At 45.0% G+C, this 24,049-nt stretch overlaps 1 protein-coding gene across 3 annotated transcripts in view; it reads left to right on the forward strand.

Annotated features, from left to right (window-relative positions):
* MYL4 (myosin light chain 4) overlaps positions 1-24,049 on the forward strand; it is a 30,151-nt gene that overhangs the window by 3,273 nt on the left and 2,829 nt on the right. The window contains exons 1-4 of one of the 3 annotated variants that reach the window (XM_033847073.2): positions 14,428-14,605; positions 15,478-15,634; positions 18,702-18,729; positions 23,345-23,494. In XM_033847073.2, coding sequence (XP_033702964.1) covers positions 14,571-14,605; positions 15,478-15,634; positions 18,702-18,729; positions 23,345-23,494 — 370 coding nt within the window. In that variant the 5' untranslated portion in view covers positions 14,428-14,570. Of the gene's footprint in view, positions 1-14,427; positions 14,606-15,067; positions 15,164-15,477; positions 15,635-18,701; positions 18,730-23,344; positions 23,495-24,049 lie in introns of those variants that run through there. The other 2 variants (XM_033847074.2, XM_073797835.1) reach the window with 2 other exon arrangements.

The following is a 24,049-nucleotide window of genomic DNA, read 5'->3' on the forward strand; positions in this document are numbered from 1 at the left end:
TTCAAGTCACCCCCTTCCTTTGGCATCTCTGATCACACAGTCTCCTGGTTTTCCTCCTACTGCTCTGTTCTTTATCAGTTTCCTTTACAGAACCCCTAACATTAGAATGCTTCAGGGGTCAGTTCTAGGCCTTCTCATCTTACACCTTCTTCTTAGGCAAACTCTTTCATTCTCATGGCCTCAATTTTTTATCTAAAATTGTTCCAAAATCTGTATCTCCAGCCAGACTCTTTTTAGAACTCCAGACCTAAATGCCTAGCTGTCAACTGGATGTCTCACAAATACTTTGTTCAGAATGGAACTCCTCGTTCCTCATACTTGAAATATTACCTTACTTGAAATATTACCTATCCCAGTTTCTCCATCGTCCAAACCTGAAACCACTCTCTTTTTTTAGCCCTAACATCCAGTCTCAGAGCCCTACTAATTTTACCTCCTAAATAGACACCTTCATGTCTCTTCCTGCCTCAAGTCTCACCTACCTCCAAAAACAAGTTTAATCATGTCAGGACCCCCCTCGCTAAGCCTCCCCACTGTTGACCTAAAACAAATAGACTGGGACTTCCCTGGTGGCGCAGTGGTTAAGAATCCGCCTGCCAATACAGGGGACAGATTTGAGCCCTGGTCTGGGCAGATCCCACATGCCGTGGAGCAACTAAGCCCATGCGCCACAACTACTGAGCCTGAGCTCTAGAGCCCGCAAGCCCCAGCTATTGAGCCCACGTGCCACAATTACTGAAGCCGGTGCGCCTAGAGCCTGCGCTCCGCAACGAGAAGCCACCACAATGAGAAACCCACGAACCGCAACAAAGAGTAGCCCCTGCTCTCAGCAACTAGAGAAAGCCTGCACACAGCTATGAGGACCCAATGCAGCCAAAATATAAATAAATAAATTAATTAATAAAAATAGACTAACAGTTATTTCTTCAGCAAAAAAATGTTTTTTGGGGGATCAGCAAAGTTCAATTCAGGATCTGCAACTATGGTGAGCCATGTGAAAGTCCCCAACAAAAATGGAGAACTCTTTTATAGAGGGGAAAAGGAAGTCAGGAGGGCTATAGTAAACAAAAAGTCCATGGCTCTTCCTTGGCTGAGTTGTGACAGTCTCTCATTGGCTGAGCTCTTGCCAGGAAAGAAGAGGAAGTCTTTCTTCTTCCTGTTGGGCTCTGCTATTGCTCTCACGCCCTCTTCTGGTCTCCCAACTCCATTTTAATTGAAGTTTCAGTTTATTAACTTTTTACATGCCCCAGTTTAGGATTTCCCATTGTTCTCAGGAAATAGTCCAAACCCTTTAACTAGTCTTACAAGGCTGTCCAAGGTCTAGTCTCTGCCTCCTCATTCAGACTTAAGTCGCCTGTCTCCCTCTTATACTATACATTCCAGTGAAGGGGATCAGAAAATGCCACTTTGGCATGAGGATTATTTTGAACTGAAAGCAATTAAGACAGCAAACATAAATCTTTTTGCCCTCCCCCTATCTGCCTAAAAGCATGACATAAATTCCCCTTTGTGAAGGTGTATCCCCTCCCCTCTCCTGTAAAAGGAGCAGGAAAACAACCATTATCACTGGAGACAGAGGGTTGGCACCGAGCTGGGTCTGCACCAAAAACCCTTACTAAAATAACCTTTATCTTCCATTCATTTCCCCATCTATTTACCTTTCTACAATTTACCACCCCTAGAGGCCCAAACCCTGTTTCTTTGTCTTGTTACTTCTCCACAAATATATTGCCCTTTGCTAAGATGATAGTTGGGCCCCAAATTCTAACCACCTCTTTGAGTCACTTATCACTGAATTCGCTCACGTGTATGCATGTTGCACGTGTAAATAAAATGTTGATTTTTTTTTTTTTTTTGCGGTACGCGGGCCTCTCACTGTTGTGGCCTCTCCCGTTGCGGAGCACAGGCTCCGGACGCACAGGCTCAGCGGCCATGGCTCGCGGGCCCAGCCACTCCGCGGCATGTGGGATCTTCCCAGACCCGGGCACGAACCCATGTCCCCTGCATCAGCAGTTGGACTCTCAACCACTGCGCCACCAGGGAAGCCCTAAAATGTTGTTTTTAAAAATTCTGTTAACCCGTCTTTTGTCAGTTTAATCTGCAGGGCCCTAGATCCTGAAAATAAGAGGATAGAGGGAAAAGGTTTTTTTCTCTCCCCTACACCAGCTACATGGAACTTCTTGACCCACTTTCTTGCCCCAGTCTTTGTATATACTGCTCTCTCTGTCCAGAACACTCTAATTCCACTCTTCACTTGGCTATCTCTGCCCATCCTCCAAATATACTTCTTTAGTTTTTTTATACTTCTTTAGATTTTTTCTGATGTGTTGGAACACAGGGATAGGTTGCCTATCCCTGCTACTGCTCAAGTGCTAACATACTTGTCATTATTCTTATTGCCCTTTACTGTGATTACTTCCTATCTAGCCTGTAAGCTCCATGATAGAAGCCTTGTTTGCCTGTTGCAGGATGTATTCTCCACCCTTAATACAGTATCTGGTACAGGCATACCTTGCAGATATTGTGAGTTGTATTCAAGACCATCACAATAAAGCAAATAGCAAAACACAGCAAGTCACATGAATTTTTTGTCTTCCCAGTGCTTATAAAAGTTATGTTTATAGTGTACTGTAGTCTATTAAGTGTGCAATAGAATTATGTCTAAAAAAATGTACATACCTTAGTTTAAAAATACTTCAGCAATTAATAGTAGTAACATCAAAGATCACTGGACACAGATCACCATAACAAATATAATAATAATGAAAAAGTTTGATATATTGTGAGAATTACCAAAATGTGACACAGAGACACAAAGTGAGCAAATGCTGTTGGAGAGATAGTGCCAATAGATTTGCTTGATGCAGGGTTACCACAACCTTCAATTTGTAGAAGGTTACAAAGCAAAATGTAATCAAACAAGATATGCCTGTACATGATGGGTATTCATTCTTATTTGTTTAATGAACGAATAGAATAAACTCATTCTGTTCCTATTATTATTTAAAAAAAAATTTTATTGGGGTATAGTTGGTTTACAATGTTGTGTTAGTTTTTGCTGTACAACAAAGTGAATCAGTTATATATATATATATCCATATCTATATCTATATATAGATATCCACTCTTTTTTAAGATTTCCTTCCCATTTAGGTCACCACAGAGCATTGAGTAGAGTTCCCTGTGCTATACCTGTTCCTATTATTATTTTTTGTTTATTGATTGATGTTATATACTGAATATTTGTGTCCCCCTCCCTTCCCAATTCATATGTTGAAGCCCTAACCCCCAGTGTGGCTGTATTTGCAGATGGAGTCTCTAAGGTTAATGAGATCATAAGGGTGGAGCCCTGATCCAATAGGATTAGTGTCCTTATAGGAAGAGACACCAGAGAGCTCACTCTCTTTCTCTACTGCCCTCCCTTGTGCATGCACATCACCATGGAAATGTCATATGAGGGCATGACGAGAAGGCAGTCAACTACAAGATAGGAAGAGAGCTCTTACCAGAAACCAAATTTGCTAGCATCTTGATCATGAACTTCTAGCCTCTGAACTATGAGAAAATAGATTTCTGTTGTTTAAGGCACCCAGTCTGTGGTATTTTGTTATAGCATCCTGAGCAGACTAATACAATTGGTTATTCTATTTATGTCTTGTCTCGCTAAGGGAAGGCCAAGTCTTATATTTCTCCATACTGTTATTTGAAAAGCATTACATATTTAGTAGATGTTTAAAAAATATTGACTGAGTGATTAAAGTGTAAGCCTTGACAAATATTACTTCTTCTTCCTAAAGTACTTTTCCCTTTCTCTTTAACTGGTTAAATTCTACTCATCCTTCAGGCCTCAGCCTTAATATCACCTCCTCAGAATATTCCGTGTGCTACCTAATCTAAATTATTAGCTTCATCCTATCTTTTTCTTTTTTTATAAAATTGAAGTATAGTTGATTTACAATATTGCATTAGTTTCAGGTGTACAGCAAAGAGATTCATATATATATATATATATCTTTCCAGATCCTTTTTTTTAACTGTTTCTTTTTTTATATATAAATTTATTTATTTTATTTATTTATTTTTGGCTGCATTGGGTCTTGGTTGCTGTGCGTAGGCTTTCTCTAGTTGTGGTGAGCGGGGGCTACTCTTCGTTGTGGTACGCGGTCTTATTGTGGTGGCTTCTCTTGTTGCAGAGCCTGGGCTCTAGGCATGCGGGCTTCAGTAGCTGTGGCTCACGGGCTCTAGAGCTCAGGCTCAGTAGTTGTGGTGCACAGGCTTTGTTACTCCTCAGCATGTGGGATCTTCCTGGACCAGGGCTTGGACCTGTGTCCCCTGCATTGGCAGGTGGATTCTTAACCACTGCACCACCAGGGAAGCCCTTTCCAGATTCTTTTCCATCTTAGGTTATTGTAAGATAATGAATATAGTTCCCTGTGCTATACAGTAAATTCTTGTTGTTTGTCTATTTTATATATAGTAGTGTGTATCTGTTAATCCCATACTCCTAATTTATCCCTTCCCTCCCCTTTCACTTTTGATAACCATAAGTTTGTTTTCTACACCTTGTGAGTCTGTTTCTATTTTGTAAATAAATTCATCTGTATTATTTTTTAGATTCCACATATAAGTGATATCATATAATATTTGTCTCTCTGTGTTACTTCACTTAGTATCCTCTAGGTCCATCCATGTTGCTGCAAATGGTAATATTTCATTCTTTTTTATGGCCAAGTAATATTCCTTTTTATATATTATATATATATACATATACACACATATCTTTTTATCCATTCATCTGTTGATGGACACTTAAGTAGGGTCCATGTCTTGGCTATTGTAAATAGTGCTGCTATGAACACTGGGGTGCATGTATCTTTTCGAATTAGCTCCATCCTATTGTTCTCTCTCACAGAGTCGTCATTCTTTTCCTTCATAGTATGTATGGTAATTTTAATTATATTTGTTTACTGTAAGTTCCTTGTAGGCAGGGACTTTGACTCTCCATGATATCACCACCACCTAGCACAGTGCCCTGTACAAATATGAAGGGATATTAAAATATTATAAATCTACAAACATTTTTGGAATATCTGAGGATTGAATGATTTGACCACTTAGCTTATCTCTTATTGGTCATAACTTGATGCTTTTTTGACTCCCCTCTCTGGACCCAGAGAACATGCTGGCCTTGCCTACACGTCCTTGAGGGATTTAAAGTCTAGGCAGTGTCTGAAGTGTTGAGGCTAATCAGAAGATGCATCTTGGCTAGGAGGGCTATGCAGACTCAAAGGGAAAGAGATCAACGGTAAGCAAATTAGCTTGTTTGGAGCGGAGGCTGTATAAACTTGGTTGAAATGATGGTGTTGGGGACAGTTGATAAGCTTTGGGTTCCAGGCTGATGACTTTAGACTGATAAAATAGACCAAGGGAGCTGCTGCTGGTGATTGAGCTGGGGAGTGACCTCATGAGAATGGAATGTGAGAAAGATTATGCTAACAGCTGAGGATTGTGTGAAATGGAGGAGAGAGTAGGGACCAGGAATACAGCAGAGAGGCTGCTAGGGAGTCTAGGCAGCTCTGAATTTCTATTATGATAGCATCCTAGATGGTTGAATCTGAAAAAAAGATGGAAAATGGAAATGGTTCTGAATTACTCATTTATAGTGAGAAATATTCTTATCCAATTCCTTCTCCTGAGGGCATTAAGATTCTAACCGGAAGGCAGCTTGGTGACTATAGACTTCAAACCAAAAGAGCTAATTGAATGATCTTACTGGCTATTATCTACTTATCCTCAGAAGGGACATATATGTCTGACTGCTAGAGAAAAAAATATCTGTATCACTTGGAGAGGACACCAACCAAATAATAGATTCTTTATTTCTCCCTTTTCTAGTTTCTAGAGAGACTTTCATTGTTCTCTAAATAAATTGCACAACAATGGATTAAACACAGACTTGATTTATTCCAGTCTTGAGTATACACCATAGTGGTCTTAAATAGACTTTGTTATTATTCTTGGTCTGTTTTTGTGTCACAAATATTTGATTTGTGAGATAGGTGATAAGCTAGGTTTAAAACATACTGAGTTTGAAGTGCCTCAGGTGAGAAATGTCCAAAGGTCAATTGAAAATGTGAAGCTTGAACAATTTAAGAAAGAAGCTGGCACTGGAGATATAGATTTTTCGGGTAGAACTAAATGCTTTCTTTTTGGGGTTATGTTATACCTTGTAAAACCTTTGTGAGACTATTTATCATTATATTAAAACTCTGTTTATATATCTGCATCCTCCACACCAGACAGTGAGCTCCTTGGGGCCAGCGGAGGCCTCTCACTCATCTTAGTAAACGTACCTGCACACTGTGGGTGCTCATTAGGTGTTAGTCGAATGAGTGAATGAGAGTAATGTAGATAAAGGAGATAAAGGAGAGGAGGGTCAGTGACATCTTTGGTGTTGTAAGTACAGCAGAGAAGGGCTAGAGATATCTAAGACCACAGATGTAGCCACAGACAAGTTACCAATGGAGTGTTAGGGGGGCAGTCAGAATTCAAGAAGTAAAAGAAGAAGCTGGTGGAAAGGGAAACTGAGAAAAGAGAATCATCTCTAGCATTGAAAGCACATCCCCAAATGCTGAGAACAAGTGCCTGCTAGGAGTTTGAATCACCTCCTCCTTACTGAGAGCCATCCATGCTGTAGGCACCAGGCCAGCTCTTTCATTGATGCCTTCTTGCTTCCATGCTCCCTTGGGTGCCAGGCCTCTCCCAGAGGGAACCCCTATCAGCAATTCCAGCTCCCACTGTCGCCTTAGTGTCCTGGGTTCTTGTCCCAGGTCTGCCGTGACTCACAGTGTGACCTCGGGCAAGTCACCCCCTTTTCTCTGGGTCTCTAAAGCCCCTTGCAGCTGTCAGGATGTCTGGGAGAATGCAGTTTGGATGACTGGTGAGGATTCCAACTTGCTCTCTGCTGCTTTTCATCTGTAAATCGCTTTGCCAAACACCAGCTGTCCTGCGCTCTGTTTTCGGTCCTCAGGCGGACTCTAACCCACCTGTCGTTGGGCCCCTGCAGCATCCTCCTCCCACAGTTCAGTTCGCAGATATGTCACCAGGCGGCACTGCTTTGATCTCAGCACAGAAAATAGCTTCAACCATTTAGGCTGACTGTTGAGTGATGAGGCCAAGCATATGTAGCACTCTCCACCTGAACTAAAACAGCCAAGGAAACGAAGTTTGAGGACACGATTTAAGTGCTCTGAGAGCTGGTGCTACCATGGTCTTTGAAATTTTGATTTTAGACACCTTTCTACTTCTTTTCTGCCTTTACCTTGGGTGCTCTGGGCCTTAAGGGTCTCAAACTTCAGGTGACTCATTGCTTTTTTCCTCCTTCCTTGGTGGCAAGGAATCTTAGATACAGAGGACTGGGTTAAACACTCTACTTGATTTATAGCCTTCTTTCATCAATGGTTCATGCAAGGCCTCTCTTGTTTAATTGTTTATTTATTCCCTTTAATCTCATTACCCTTCCCATCTAAACAACGCTCAACATTACAACGTTAGGCAACCGTCAGATATTTTTAATGTGTATTTCTTTTGTTTGTATGTGTTCTTTTGTGTGTATGTGTGTGTGTTCTTTTGTATGTGTTCTTGAATAACAGGTAATGTTTCTAGTATGCATGTATTTTAAGATTTTTAATATATTTTATTCCACCTAGTGTACCCAAAATGTTATTTCAAGATGTAATCAATAAAAAATTACTAATGAGATATATTACATTCTGTTTTTTATTTGGTCCTAAGTCTTCAAAATCCAGTGTGTGTTTTACTCTTATAGCATTATCTCAATTTGAATGCTAAATTTTCATCATAAATATTTGATCTGTATTTAGATTTCATAAAATTCACAGTTGAAAAGTAGATTCATGTAGATGAGTTGTTCCAAACATACTTTAAAATTTTCCAGTAACTGAATCAAATACCAAAAAAATCATTTTCTTTTAATATTTGCATCCAAATTGAAAAAATTGCTTCATTTAATTTTATTTTTTAACATCTTTATTGGAGTATAATTGCTTTACAATGGTGTGTTAGTTTCTGCTTTATACCAAAGTGAATCAGTTATACATATACATATGTTCCCATATCTCTTCCCTCTTGCGTCTCCCTCTCTCCCACCCTCCCTATCCCACCCCTCCAGGCGGTCACAAAGCACCAAGCTGATCTCCCTGTGCTATAAATTGCTTCATTGATTTGACTTTGAAGCAAAAGCATGTCAGTTTCACAACTATGTGCAAGTTAAGTAAATTTACCAATTCTTGTGTCAATCAGAATTATTAACATGAAATTCAAAGAGATATTGCATAAATTGGAAAGCAACTCTAAGATTTATTAACACCAGCAAAACATTTAAACTTTTTTGTCATTTTTGCAGCCAATTTACATAGGACTGTTGATTACAATTAAAATATCCTGTGTGTTTATGTTAGAAAAATGTGTATTGATTTGCATTATGAGAAGTTTCAATTTTACCATAAATTCTTGTACCTATCCAGCTAAGTGGCAAATAAGCATTTTCTTTCCTTGGAGCTTCAATTTTAGCTTGTTCATATACAATACGATATCAGTGAGATTGTATGCATATATTTTTAATTTATAGAAATATTATCGTGGCTTATACCTCATTCAGTTTCTTACTTATCACTATGTTTCTTCTGTGTATGCATCTAATCCTTTGCTTCTAACTGCTACGCACTCTTTCATGGTACATGGTGCATCTTACCCAGGCATTCACAGTGATGGAGACCCAGATTGCTTCCAACTCCTGCTACCACAAATCATGCTGCAGACATCCTGTTCATGTACCTTATGAATTCATGTGAGATTTCTTTCAGATGTATACTTAGCTTGATTGCCCTCCTAAATCACAAAGCAGTACTCCTTCTATCCCCCATATTTCTTAGCTTTTCTTTTTTTTCTTTTTTTTTTTTTTTTTTTTGCGGTACACGGGCCTCTCACTGTCGTGGCCTCTCCTGTTGTGGAGCACAGGCTCCGGACGTGCAGGCTCAGCGGCCATGGCTCACGGGCCCAGCCACTCCGCGGCATGTGGGATCTTCCCGGACTGGGGCACAAACCCGCGTCCCCTGCATCGGCAGGTGGACTCTCAACCACTATGCCACCAGGGAAGCCCAGCTTTTCTATTTTTTCTTTATTATTATTATTTTTTGGTTGCATCAGGTCTTAGTTGCAGCATGAGGGGTCTTTGTTGAGGCGTGCAGGATCTTTCGTTGTGGTGCGGGCTTTTCACTGTGGCGCGCGGGCTTCTCTCTAGTTGTGCCGTGTGGGGTTTTTTTCTCTCTCTAGTTGTGGCGTGAGGGATCCAGAATGCATGGGCTCTTTAGTTTGCAGCACGTGGGCTCTCTTGTTGAGGAGCAGAAGCTCAGTAGTTGTGGTACACGGGCTTAGTTGCCACGTGGCATGTGGGATCTTAGTTCCCCGACCGGGGATCGAACACATGTCCCCTGCATTGGAAGGCAAATTCTTTACCACTGGACCACCAGGGAAGTCCCAGCTTTTCTATTTCTTTGCCTTTCTTTTTTCCTTCCTGGAGACATTCTCTTTTGTCTTTCAATTCCCTAATATGTTTCCCAGCTGTGTCCAGTTTGCTACTTTTCATATCTATCGTGTGCTCTATTTTAGTTATTTTTATACCTAACATATTGCTTGTTTTACTAAAGTTGTTTTTCTTATTTCAACTATTTCTTTTTAAATTTATTTATTTATTTTTGGCTGCGTTGGGTCTTCGTTGCTGTGCACGGGCTTTCTCTAGTTGTGGCGAGTGGGGGCTACCTTCATTGCAGTGCGCAGGCTTCTCATTGGGGTGGCTTCTCTTGCTGCGGAGCACAGGCTCTAGGTGCGTGGGCTTCAGTAGTTGTGGCACACGGGCTCAGTAGTTGTGGCTCGTGGGCTCCAGAGTGCAGGCTCAGCAGTTGTGGCGCTCGGGCTTAGTTGCTCCGTGGCATGTGGGATCTTCCCAGACCAGGGATCGAACCCATGTTTGGCAGGCGGACCCTTAACCACTGCGCCACCAGGGAAGTCCCTCTTAATTTCAACTATTATAATTTTCTATATGTGATGTTTCTGTTTGGTTCTTCTTTATGTTTTCTTGTTCTGGTGTCGTATTGGTAATATGTTCATTTCTTTAAGCATGTTTATTAAGCTACTTTTAAAATCTTGGTCTATCTGTTGTCATCTTTCTACTTAAGGTACAATCTGTAATCAAGTGGGTTGTATCCATCTGAATTAGCTGTGTTCCTCACCTGTCTTGTTATTTGGCCCATGGGCACATAGGTTGCTCTGTTCAACAATGTGTACCAGTGCCATTTAGCTCAGGGGGTGAGGGTCAGGGGTGAATGAGCCGTAAGACTGAGAACCTCAAGCACCAAAACTCCCAAGTCAGTCAGACCCGACCTCACTAAATAACTCCTCATGTCAAGGCTTCACCTTTTGTCCCCACCTCCCAAGGGAGAAGCAACCTTAGGGGAAGTACTTCTTAGATTGCAGTTCTCCTGCTATGAGAGTTTAGGGGGCGAGGAGGGGAAACAACTGTCCGAAGTTCGGTTTCCCCTCCTATTTTTTATTGGATCCTCACAAGCACAGTGCGTCTTCAGTGCCCTGATTACTCTTACCAGCACCTGGATCAGCAGTTTGAGTCAGGAAGGTGATGGCAGGCACATCACTGTTTGTTCTAAGACACTGGTGGAGGAAAAGACAGATGAGAACCCCAGAGATCCTCTTCTTTTTTTATCATTCCACAGCCATGCCTGGCCACCTCCTGCCGTAAACCAAAGCCACCCCTTTACCACACACCACACCAGTTCAAAACAGGGCCCCCCTTCACCCAAGGGGTATCTCACAGTTTTCTTCATTTCTTGGTGTTTTCTGTTTATAATTCTTTCGTAGTTGCCCTTGGGAGAGGGAGCAGCAGTCACACTGGTTCAGTCAAGCTTAAGGATTTTGAGTACTTGCTTTGTGCTGGACACTACTCTAAGTGTAGCATCTGTATTAACTCATTTAATCCTTACAATCACCCTGTGAGGTTATATTAGCAGCCCCATTTTACAGACGGGAAAACTGAGACAGAAAGAAGTTTAACTAGCTTGCCTAACGGACAAATCAATCAGGACTCTAACCCAGAACTCTTAAGTCCTCAGTGGGCCCTCTTAACCTCTGCCTTGCGGCAGCGTCCTCTACAGAGACACATAAATGTAGTGTTGGCCAGGGCTTTGCCCCATGATGTCTAGCTTATGAGACACTGTCTGGAAGAGGCGGGGGGAGGTGACAAGAACAAAGCATTAACAGCCAGGCACACTGTCAGCATCATTTGATCCCAGGCAGGCAGGACACAGGCCCTACATGGTTAGAGGTGAAGGGAGGAGGATGTGTGAGTGTGTGGAAGCCCAGCCCAAAGGAGGGCTGATGTCAGTTCTCTTCTGTGCGTTTGTCCAGATTTGACATGTGGTGTAAGCTGATTGGTGTGAAATTCTGTTCTGCGTTTTCCATCTACTGAGTGTGAGGTTCTTCCAGTGGCAGCATTCAAGTGGCTGGAGCAGCTCTGGCTGGGGACCACTCGATGCCTCCCCAGAGGCAGTAGTCAGGCTACCAGTACCTGCTACTATGCTTGCCTCTTTACACTTCTGCCTCTTCCTTCTGTCTCTCTTCCTTTCCTTTGCTCTGATTGGTCAACCCTGCCCTAGGTCCTGTGAAGGGTACCCTAGGTGGGTGAAATTGCAAGGTGAAAGTCAGTGGCCGTGAAGCAGAATGAGGACCAGAAGAAAGTGAAAACTCTGACTCCAGTTCTTGGGGGTCTCATGAACTGTGGGCATCATGGGTTTTAGTATAACAAGGCTAGTGTCAGGTATCTTGATTCTCGACACAGCTCCTGGGAAACCACAGCTCCCCTCTAGTAGCTTCTGAAGTACCAGCCACTTCTTTAGCTGGGGCTGCTTAAAGAGAATCAGAAACTGATTTGAGGAGCATCTCCTCCCCCACTGAGGTTTCAGGCAGCCAGGTTCCTCGTCTGAGTGTCGCTGACAGGCAGGCTGCCGGGCCCCAGGGACCAGTTACATGCTTTCTGAGCCACAAATATTTCACACTGTGGGTACCCAGCTGCTGCCCTTCCCCTCCCCCATTCCCTTCCACCTCTTTCTCCTTCCTAAACCCACACCTTACAATCAAGTTAGCCACGGCCACCTTCCTCGTCCCTCCCTCCTGTGGGCCCCTCTCCTGGTGTTCCTTCCAGGAAACCTGAGACACCAGAGCACACCTCTAGCTTCCTCTGGCTCAGAAAACGAAGTGAAATTGCCAGCTATGATTGTTTACTATATGCCAGAGATGGTCTGTGGTGTCTAGCTAACATTACTTCATACAAATCTCACAACAACTTGAGAAGGAAATGTGTACTGTTAAAGGTCCTGAGGGTCCTGGGCCCAAGATTTAGAAATGGCAAAACCAGGATTCAGACCTATGCTTGTCTGCCTCTAAAGTCCACACTCTTTCCACGTTTTCAGATCCTCCAGCCCCATTCTGCGCTCCCAGTTTTCTAACCTCAGAGCTCTGCTCCCAAGCAGTCTGGATATTTTGTTTCGCTTTAGAATTAAAAAAAAATAAATAAATAAAAGAGGAGAAAGAAGAAAGAAAGAAAAAGAAAAGAAATGAAAAGACAGAGTTACAACTGCCTGTCTTTTGGGGATCATATTTCTTCATAGAATGATTAGAATACCTTGTTTTTCTATTCAACATCTCATTCACTGGTTGTTTTTGAACTTTTAAATCATGGAACTATTTCCTACGAAATGACCATGGGACCTCCAGTGTATAAAACACCTAGGAGTGGTGCTGTTTGAAGTGGCAGGGGATGGGAGAGCCCCAAGACCTGGCCCCTCTGTGTCCCTGACAGCCAGAAGCAAGCTAAGGAAGACGTAAGTGTCTGACGAACACATTGAAAGCTCCTGACTATCTCTCACTTTAGAGATGAGGAAGCTGGGGCCCAGAGAGGGGAAGCGGCTTGACGTTCAGGACTAGTAGTGTCTGGCTCTTGCAGCTTCTGGCCTGCAGCTCTCTGCAGTGTGGGTATCTCTGCACCTAGACCAGGAAGGGGATGCGGGTGGGGGTAGAGAAAGAGGAGAGGCGGGGCTTCCTCTTTTCCTCCTTCCTCATGACCAACAAACTGAGCTCCCAAGCCCCTTGGGGAAGGAGGTAGTCAGGGAGAGAACAGCCGGGGAATACTGAAGGGTGCAAGCAGAGGCACGCGGGAGCGCGGGGACGAGGAGTCGGAGGGAAGAGAAGGCTGGAGAGGGGAAGGGGGGAGGGGAAAAGAGCGAAGGAGCTGCCGGACCAGCCCAGGACCGGGTCTGGCCTAGGGTTTGCTTCCTGGTCTTGCTCTAGGGTCCCCTTGGGCAAGACCTGCCCCCCTTTCCTGCCTCAGTTTTCTTTGAAGGCTTCTCTGCTCACCGGCGGTGAGAGCACGTGCAGGGTACAGGAGCGGCAGGGTGGTGTAGGAGCACCGCACACGAGCAGCCGGGCTTAGCTGGCAAAGCTCCGCCTGTGAAGAACTGAATGTCTCGCCGTAGCTCCGAAGTCTCCTGGGACTTAGATTCCTCACCTGTCACACCAGACGGGATGAGACGATCTCTAAGGGACCTTTTGGCTCTGAAAGATGTGGGACCTGGAGCCTGTGCTTAGGGAACCCAGAGAATGGGCAGATGTGGGCTCCAGGGCACCAGGCGTTATGTGGTCTAGCAATCTTGTTTTCTTTGTTTGTTTGTTTTTAATGTATATTTTTAGTCTTTATTGACTTTGTTACAATATTGCTTCTGTTTTATGTTTTGTTTTTTTTGGCTGCGAGGCATGTGGGATCTTAGTTCGCCCACCAGGGATGGAACCCTGCACTCCCTGCATTGGAAGGTGAAGTCTTAACCACTGGACGGCCAGGGAAGTCCCTAGCAATCTTGCTTTATGGGAGAGGAAACTGAACCTAGAAAGGCAAAGTGACTTTTCTGCTTCTCTCAGCTTTATTTCTCTTCATCCTCTGAAATGTAGAGCCATACAATTCAGTTCAAAGCAAGTCTGTGCAGTGGATAAGCTTTTTGTTGTTTTTCTGAACAATTTTTTTTGACTTTCAACTTTTTTTTTTTTAAATAAAAACAGTACATGCTCGTTGTAAAGACTTCTGTTAATACAGGAAGTGAAAAAAGTAAAAACTGCAAATTGCTGTCATCCTCCTGTCCTTACCCTTTGAGTCCTTAGGGGTGTCTCCTGTTAACATTTTAGTGGTATTCATCCTGACCTATCTGATGAACCCACAAATATATATGTGTCCCCCCCCCATAGGATTATAATATCAATGATTCAGGCACAAACTTTAGAATCAGACATACCTGGGTTCTAATCCCAGTTTATAGCTAATTAGCTGAGTGGCCTTGTTACTTGGCCAGTTTTAGTCTCAGTCTCCTCATGTGTAAAATGGGAGTAATAATATCTACTTATAGGACTGCAGTGAAGATTTAAGGAGGTTTTGTATGAATAGCACTCAGCTACCAGTGCCCGATACACAGTAAGTACTACACACACACACACACACACACACACACACACACACACACACACACACACGGGGCACAGAATGTGTTAGAGGTACAGTATAGAAAAACGAGACCCCAGTTTCCTTACCTTCAGTCTCATCGACTTTCAGCCAACCTCTCTGCTTCTCACCCTGGCTCCACAGCACAAGTTATGTGCTCAATATTTGTTGAATGGATGATTGAAGTTGTGGGGTGGACCCAGGGATTTGAGGTCTGTGGAGTTCCCGGGGAGCCTGCTCTGGGAAATGCAGGGTTTTACCCGGTAGATTGGGAGGGTGTGGGACAGTGTGAGTTGGCCGGACCAGCTGTTGCTTCAGGGCGCCAGGCCAGAGAGTTGAACCTCAGGGCAGAGCTGAGGCCCCAGAGTGGCTCTCAGCTTAAAGGATCTTGGCTTAAAAGGAATGTGCAGTGGGCTGCCTCTGTTCAGGAGGGACTAAAAAAAGCCTCGCCCTCCCCTGGGCTTTGTGTGAGGGTTATCAACTGCTCAAGTCAGCTCATCTCTCTGGCTGGACTCTGGCATTTTTGAGAGGGTCTGTTTCCCTGGCCCCTCTGGGTGTCCACCGATTGGCAGGAAGGGGTCAGCCTGACCCACAGGTGGAGGTCGTGAGGAGTGTGAGGTGTGGGGGGAGGGGGAGGGGGAGGGGGCTGGTAGCCCCAAACCTGGTGACAATGCACAGTTGTCAGCTGTACCCTGCTGGTGTTTCTTCCTTTTATAGTCAGCAGCAGTTGCTCTTGCGATCACCCAGCCCCTCCGTGGGGGCTCCTGCCCAGGATAAAAAGGGCAGGAGGCAGCCCAGTCTCCCGTCTCAGCTCCTGGGTGCCGCATCTCTCGATTCCTTCCTAGGTCCCACCTCTGTGGAAGAGCCCAACGAGACAACATGCCTCCCAAGAAGCCTGAGCCTAAGAAGGAAGCGCCCAAGGCAGCCTCAGCCCCAGCCCCGGCCTCGGCCCCACCTCCCGAGCCTCCCAAGGAACCTGCCTTTGATCCCAAGAGTGTAAAGGTAAGTGAGCCTCAGCCACTGGGATGGGGGTGGGGATGACATTCAGAACGCTCTTTGCTCTGGAGCTCAGAGATCTACTTCACGGGGGCTGGACCGGGGTGAGGGCTGCAGTGTCCATCCCCCGCTCAGGGTCCCATGGGGCATGGAGCAGGTGTTGGGACTGGTGAGGGCTATTTTAGATTGCAGGCTTTTCCCCTCAAGAACAGGTTTCTGCTCTGTCTGAGGAAGCCCTGCTCTGTCATCCCAAATTTGCCCAGCAAAGTTGGGAATGGCAGGGCGGTACGACCAACCAACCATCTAAACTTTCTTTAAGGCACTGTGGGGACCACCATAGTGAAGTAAAAAAGACTGTGTGATATCTTATGGAGAACAGACACAGAATGATAACTTCCAGTGTAACTTGGAGTAGGTGATAGAAAGAGCGAGGGAGCACTGCTCCCTGGGTGCTGGGGTCTGGGAAAGGCTTCACATGCAAAGACTCTTGCACTGGGTGGGTGGTGAGGGCAGGGAGGCCCTAGATAAGATGAGAAGAGCCTGCTTCTCTCTCCTCTTCCCCACCCCGGTGGACCCCTCCTTCTGTGCCCTTAGCCTGGGCTCCTATCTGGAGCACGCAGTGGCCTAGCCTAGCCCAGGCCGAGACCCTCCCTCTAACCTGGTGTAGGAGCTGGGCCAGACTCCCTCTGCCGCCATAGCCCTATTCCCTCTCTGCCCCACCACGCTCCCCTCACCCTGAAAGGCTCCTCTCCTTGGAGCTGGTGTAGACCCTGCCTGCTGACTCAGTCATTTTAGGCCTCCCAGCTATCTGGCCCAGCTGCTTAAGGAATGGCACGGGGAGGGGATGGGCCAATGAAGGAGGGGGTCAGAGGCCTCTGGAGACTGAAGCAGTTTTAAGCTTTGGCACCAGAATGTAAGAGGTCAAGTGGCTACTGGTATGAAGGGCTATTAATAGCAGGTTGGGAGTGGTGGGCTCTTGGGTATATCAGCCTCAGGGCAGGGCTGGGGGTGGTGAGGAATCAGATCAAAATTAGAACTCAGGACCTGCTTCTGTGACAAAGAGGAAGAGAAACTAGCCCCCAGAGCTCTAACTGGATGACCCTCCCTGGCCCTCTCAGGATACTTCCTAGTACCCACAGCCCTGGGAGACCCTGCCACTGTGCCCAGAACCCTGGGGTTGATCTATGGTAGTCCCTACAAGGGGCGGAATTTAAGCAGAACTGGCTTGGCCAAGAGATGGGACACTCTGGGGAAACTGAGGCACAGGGTAAGACCTTGAAAGTACCTGAAGGTTTTCTAGGTCATACATCGCTCCCTCTCTGGACAAAGCCTAGCAAGAAAAGCTGACAATCTCCCCCTTCAGGAAACCTGGATTTCTGAGTTGTTCTGATAACGCACTGTTCCCGTGGGACAGCCTAGACTGGACAAGAGCTGCCTAGTGCTATCATCCGAGTCCCTTCTCTTGGGCCTATCACTTCCCTCCATCCACCCACCTTCCCCAGTTTCTCACATCTGGTTGCAATTCTCTTTTCCATGTCTGGATTTTGTAGTTCTGGGGGTTGTTGAAATTGCTTTAAAGCGGAAAAAAAAATTAGGTATTTTTCATGAAGACTATTTTCACTATTATTATACTTTACCCAGTTCCTTTGCTTAGAAGATTCTTTGCTCAAAAATAGAGCAAAAGTGGCTTCCCTGATGGTGCAGTGGTTGGGAGTCCGCCTGCCGATGCAGGGGACACGGGTTCGTGTCCCAGTCCGGGAAGATCCCACATGCCGCGGAGCGGCTGGTCCCGTGAGCCATGGCCGCTGAGCCTGCGCGTCCGGAGCCTGTGCTCCGCAACGGGAGAGGCCACAGCAGTGAGAGGCCCGCGTACCGCAAAAAAAATAAATAAATAAAAATAAAGCAAAAGTAAACTTAAGCCCAATGTGTGTGGTTATGACCATATATTCAGATGTTATGTCGTTATACTAATTTCTCTTACACGTTTAATCCTGGGGCTTAAATCATCGCAAAGTAAGGCAAACTGCACCGTTCCCCAGAGGGTTCCTTCAAAGCATCCTTTACCCCATTTAGAGGGTTTCTTTAACTTTCTGACCCATTCCTGGGTACAGCTAGCTCTCTTCCCAACACGGTGTAACCCCTCTTCTGCTCTCCTAGCTCGTTCCAGCCACCTCCAGTGGTCCTCATTAACAAGGTCAGACTTGGATGGGCACAGAGCAGCAGAATCAGGACTGGGAATGGTGGCACACAGAGAAGATGCTCCAGGATTGGTTACCACCACCAGCGGAGAGGGGATTTTAGGGGGTGGTGGTGGTAGATAAGGACCATGAAGTAACATGCAAGATCCTAAGTTAAAATAATGACTAATGCTTGTTCATTGTCATTCATCTTCAGAGCCTTCCACCTTCTTCTTCTGTACTCAGATTTGAATTTAGGGGGGAAAACCCAAAATTTACTCCTCTCAACAAATATATTTTGAGTGCCTACTCTATGCCAGGCATTTTCTGGCAAATCCCCTGCCCTGCTGGGACCCTGGCTTCAAGGAATCACAGTACACATAAAGGCATGACAGGAAAACAGTTAGGAAGCATCCAGGGCCCGCCTGAGAGGGATGTGTGCCGAAGGAGAGGCTGCGATGGAAGGGGTGAGGGAAGGCTCTGTTGAAGGAGGTGGGTTGAAAGCCAGCATCAAGTAGAAAGGGGAGAGACTGAAGGGGTGGATGCGAAGGCTGTTTACAGCCGCTGGGACGGAATTTACATTCGACCCAAAGGAATTATAATAGGGAGTCAGTGTGGGTTCTAGAGTTATTCAGAGTGTTTCTCTTTCCCTCTCATTTGGAGCCATCACTTAACAAGTGGTGCTGAGAGAGCTCTGGAGGCTGCATTATTTGACAGCCTGTCAATTGCGGCCCAGTTGTCAGGAGGCCGGTCGGTGTTTGACTCTCAGCCCGTAGTCTCCTTCCGTCCTCATCAGTGTCTGCTGGAGGTGACCCGATTGCTGCGGAAGCCGCTTCTGCTTCCTTTGGAAGGCCTTAGCAGTCCCAGCCCTCACTCCTCTGTGTTTCTCTCCACAGATAGACTTCACTGCTGACCAGATCGAAGGTGAGTACTAGCGACCCCACCTATCCCATCACACTCTCTCTGTTGTGCTTCCTGGGGAGGAGTTGTTGTCACCACCATAATAGTAATCATCACCATCACCACCCTCATAATCACCACCATCACAACCACCATCATCACTGTCACCACCATCACAATCACCACCATCACTATCAACATCATCATCTTCATCATTGCAAACCCGTATCTGAGTCAGGGTACACAAAGGTGTGACTGGAAAACAGTTACGCAAAATAGCAAGTATAGGTGTGTTCTCTGCTCACTTTCACCTACTACGTGTTATTACTTAAGCACTTTACGTGGATTAGTTTATTTAATTCTCACCGCAACCCTGTGAGGTAGGGACTGTCACCACCCCACTTTACAGGTGATAAAACTGAGGCACAGAGAGGTTGGGTGGCTTGCCCAGTCTCACACAGACAGTTGGTGGTGGAGCCAGGATTCTAACTCAGGCAATCTGATTCCAGACTTGAGTTCTGAACTACTCTGCCAGACTGCCTGGAACATAATAGATGCACAGCAAAAATGCCTTTTTTCCCTCCACTCTATAATCTCCTATCCAAGATATTTAGAAGTCCTCATTTCTGGTTTGTTATTGGAAAGCCCTCCTCAGGTTACCAGCTCCCTCTCCCTGCATCCTGAAGTCTGCCAAGATGCTCACCCGCTAATGGTGGCAGGACCAGCGGTGACTTGAGGGTGCCTTAGTCCACCTGTGATCTCCATCAGCCCTTCTCCGTCTTTGATGAAGACAATTTGTTTTCTCAACTTAATATAAGTATTCTTAAGTGTAGCTTCAAGACAAGCCTCGAGACCTCCCGCCCTCCAACTTAATTGTTGCCCCTCAGCCCTCTTCTGTAGGAGTCTGGTGTTTTGAGGATGAAATATTTCATCAAGTGATATCTACTTTACAGCTGGGATCCACCTTCATTGCAACTTATCCCTTTGTTTCCCCCACCAAATGCCTCCTGGACATAAAATCATAGGAATTGAAAGGGACCTTGAAAGGTCACCTGATTCAACCCCTTGATTTTAAGCACAGACTATACGTTAAAAATCAAACGAATCCATGAACATGGTAAAAAAAAAAATCATATACTACTTAAAAATAAAGAAAATTAAAAATATTTATTTTCCCCTTGCTTTCCTCTCATACTGATCCCCTCTCCCCAAAACAATCATTGTCAATAGGTCTGTGTATCCTTTGATTAAAAAACATATAATGTTATACCAGTATGTATGTATGTATGTGTAAAGTTTATACAAATTGAGTCATGTGGTGCATACTGTCCTGCATCTTTTATTTAATATATATTTGGGTTGAACAATGTATAACATAGTACATATTATTTAATAATATATTTAAATATCTTTTTATATTTAACACCAACAGTTCTACCTCATTCTTTTAAACAGTTATATAGATTCTCACACACGGATGCACCTTTTAATCCAATCAGGCCCACATTGATGGACCTTCAGGTTGTTTCCAGTTGGGGTAGATAATGCTTTCCCCAGGGGATCTTCCTAGCAATGAGTCAAAGGATATGTGCATTTTAATAGTTACTGCCAAGTTTCCCTCCAAAAAAGTGATGCCAGTTACCCACCAATAGGGCATGAGAGATGGCAGATGCATTTTGAAACAAGTGAACCGAGTCCAACTCCATTTTTGCAATACCCTGTGGACAGTCACTTTCCATCAATAGTTTGGAGCACTGTGAAATTCTTAAAATAAATTTTAATGCATTTTAGTTAAATATATATATATACTCAGTGTATATACAAACACAGTGGTACCCATGAGGACTAGAAAATCAACTAATGATAAAAAATTTTCATTTCCCAAATGGGAATCCTGGTCAAAGCCAACTGAGACAGCTGGTTGCCTCTTTTCTCTGTGAAGATATTCAGGGCTGGGGCCTAACTCATTCCAGCCTTTCATCCCTCTGACTTTGAAGGCATCGTTCCTTAGGTTGGATTGGAATTGTTTTTGCTTTAATTTTATTCCTATCTCTTCATTTGCTCTTTGGTGAAACTGAAGATGGTTTTCTCCTGTTTTGCTTGGAAAACGTTATCTGCAACCAGGAGACTTTGAAATTAGCCCTAAATCTGCCACTATTGGCCATGAGACTTAGAGCAAGTCACTTCTTTAAAGCTGGATTTTCTTATCTGCAAAGTGAGGGTATTTGGTTCTTTTCAATTCAGAAATTCTGTGACTCTCTTCAGCATCTTCTAGATACCCTCCATCTATTTGAAGACAGTTATCAAATCCCTTCCTGGCTTTATGATCTCCAGGTGATATGGCTCCAATTTCTTTTATTTATTTATTTATTTTCTCATAGGAATTAGTTTCTAAGTCCTGACTTCCTTCTCTGGCCCCTATTTCCATATCCTTCTGGAAAGGGATCACCACCATTGTTCACTGCTCTAGCAGGCAGCTCCCTACTACAGATCTTTCAGAAGTTTCTTCTGGGACAATGAACTTCATCTCTCATATACCTCGAGATCACACTGGCCTTGTTTTTCCTCCTAGTAGCTATCCTAGACTTCAGTGTTTGGTTTTTATGTGCATACCAGCCTTCCCAGTGGTCTGGAACATTAGCTGGTGCAGCAGGCCTCTTCCTCCTCCTCCTCCTCCTCCTCACTTGGTTTCCTTAGTAGTTGGCTGGAAGTCACATCTGCAGTGGCCTATAAATGAGGATGATAATAGCTATAGCATAAAGTCTTTGTAAAGAGGAACGGGATAATTCATGCAAAGTTATCAGCTCAGAGCCTGGCCCACAGTAAGTGCTCAAATCATAGGTCATTACTCCTGTTATTTCCCCCCTGTTCCATCCTTCTATTAAATATCATTCTTCTTTTAAGTGGAGACTCCTACTTTTATTAAGTTTGCCCTCACTCTTCTGAATGAATTAGAAGATCAAAAAGTCTGAGTTCAGATTCAACTGCCATATTTATTGAACAATGAATTTGTGCCAGAAGCCACGCTAATTGCTTTAAAAGTTCAAAAAAAATTAAATGGTTCTAACAAAGCTGTGAGGTCAGTGCTATTCCTTTTGACAGAGGACAAAGTTCAGTGAGGTTATGTGACTTGGCCAAGATTACACAATTAAGTGGTAAAATTGGGATTAACCTCAGTAAGAGATTACTAACAGCATTGTTGGAGAATTTACTCTGTGTTAAGACACAGAGTTAAAGTTTTATGCGCACACTATTGTATTTTATTTGAATGTAATTTAAGGACCCTATGAGGTAGGTGCCATTTATAGAAGAAAAGAGGTTTATAGAGGTTAAATATTTACTTGCCCAAGGTCACACAGCTACTAAGCAATGGAAACAGAATTTGAACTCAATTAGTTAGTAATTTGAAAGACAGGCAGCTTTATATCTTTGAAATTCATACAAAGCCTAATAAAGAGTGGCAGGTAAATGTCTTGGGGAACCTGCTTTGATATGTGGAATGATTTGTGAATAATCCGTATGCAGCATCAAAGGAAATAAGTGTTTCTAAAGTGCTTAGAGAGGATTAAAAGCAGCTTTTCTCCTAAGTAGTTCACACATTCTTCTTAGGTTTATATTGTTAATCTGCTTAGTAAACCGTTTTGTCGCCGGTAGCATAAGGTAATTTCAATGCCATACCCAGTCCATATTATCCCCAGTGAAGAGTTGGTTGAATCCAAATTGATTAGGAATTAAGGTTCTTTGCAAAGGGCCCAGGAGTGCCTTCATTCAGCCTTGCCCCTTGGACACCTGCCCTGGAACCTTCTTCTGGGAGTCTGGCTCCAGAACTAGGAAATATAATAATAACCACCATGTGTTGATTCCCTTACCACATGCTAGACACCATGCTTGGAGTGCTTTGTAATACCCCCAGCAGCCCACACAGGTGGACACTGTATCCTTACTTAGAGCTAAGAAACAGAGGGCCCGTGGGAGTTAGGAGTTTGGCCGAGGCCACCTGCGGGTCAGTGGTAGAGCTGAGGCGGGCTGACTGTTTCCACCAGGTCACCTTGTCCAGCCTGGGAGCCCCCTCTCAGCCTGGAACAGGCAGTACTGATAGTAGCTGACTTCTGAACAGGTCTTGTCACTTTGCAAAGTGCTTCCACACACTGCCACCTCCTTTGACACTCGTAGTAACTGGGAGGGGAGGGCGGGGTGGAGCCTTACTTTCTGCGCGTGCGCAAAGAAAGTGAGACCCAGCCCGGTGCTGCTCGGCAGAGCGAAGAGGTGAACCCAGGAATCCTGACTCCTCAGCCAGTGCCCTTTTCACTTCCCTGCCTCTTTCAACAGTCAGCCACCTCACCTGCAAAGGGAAGGATGGGTGGGTGGGAGGGGCGGGGGCAGGGGAGACTTCAAATGATGTGACAAGTGATCGATGGAAGAGATCCTAGGCCCAGCGCTGGAACAGGTCGTGGGGCTCCAGCATGCTTCTTTAGTTGTCAGAAGATGGGGTGGGGATGGGTTACAGGGAGCGGCTGGGATGATGGCTGCAGGGAAATACTGAAATATTTTCTCAACCACAGCGCGGGTGGAGGCCGATCAGCCCCAAGCCACCGCCTTCGCTTGGCCCCGGGGGCTGCAGCCAGTCTTTTCTCTGCAGAGTTCAAAGAGGCCTTTTCATTGTTTGACCGGACCCCGACTGGAGAGCTGAAGATCACCTACGGGCAGTGCGGGGACGTGCTGCGGGCCCTGGGCCAGAACCCCACCAACGCCGAGGTGCTGCGCGTCCTGGGCAAGCCCAAGCCGGAAGGTCAGCGTGGGCCTCGTGGTGTCTCCCGCCGCCCCTGGGGCTCTCTCCCTTCAAGACAAACCTACCCTCCCCAGGTTACCCTCCTCCCATTGCTAGAATTACCTGGAAGCGCCTGGCACTTAGTTGACCCTCTCTCTTGGGCTTGTTCTTGTTTTCCCCGTGAGGGTGGGAGCTCCTGGGGAGCAGGAACGACATTCTGCTTCTTTAGTGTCTTCCTGTGACACCGAGGGTGCCGGGGACATGGGGCAGGGAAGCTTGGAGGGAAGCTGATAACTGAGCAGCGCCCCCCCCTTCCCCACCAGCAAATTGTGGTCGAGGTGTCACCGCGCTGAGCTGTCCTCCTTCTAATGATGGTTAGATCACTGAGGACTGCAAATTATTCATTTAATATAAATTACAGCAGACTCAAGATTAACTCTATAATGATGCTTCTTTCACTTGTTTGTATTTGATAGATTTTGGTGAATGAGAGTTTAGAATGTGGTGCAAGTGGCAACATTTGTGAATGTCACCTGTCACCATGGCAGTCAAGTTGACAGCTGCCCTAACACACAT

This window comes from Tursiops truncatus, chromosome 20 (assembly GCF_011762595.2).
Source record: "Tursiops truncatus isolate mTurTru1 chromosome 20, mTurTru1.mat.Y, whole genome shotgun sequence".
Taxonomy (NCBI): Eukaryota; Metazoa; Chordata; class Mammalia; order Artiodactyla; family Delphinidae; genus Tursiops; species Tursiops truncatus.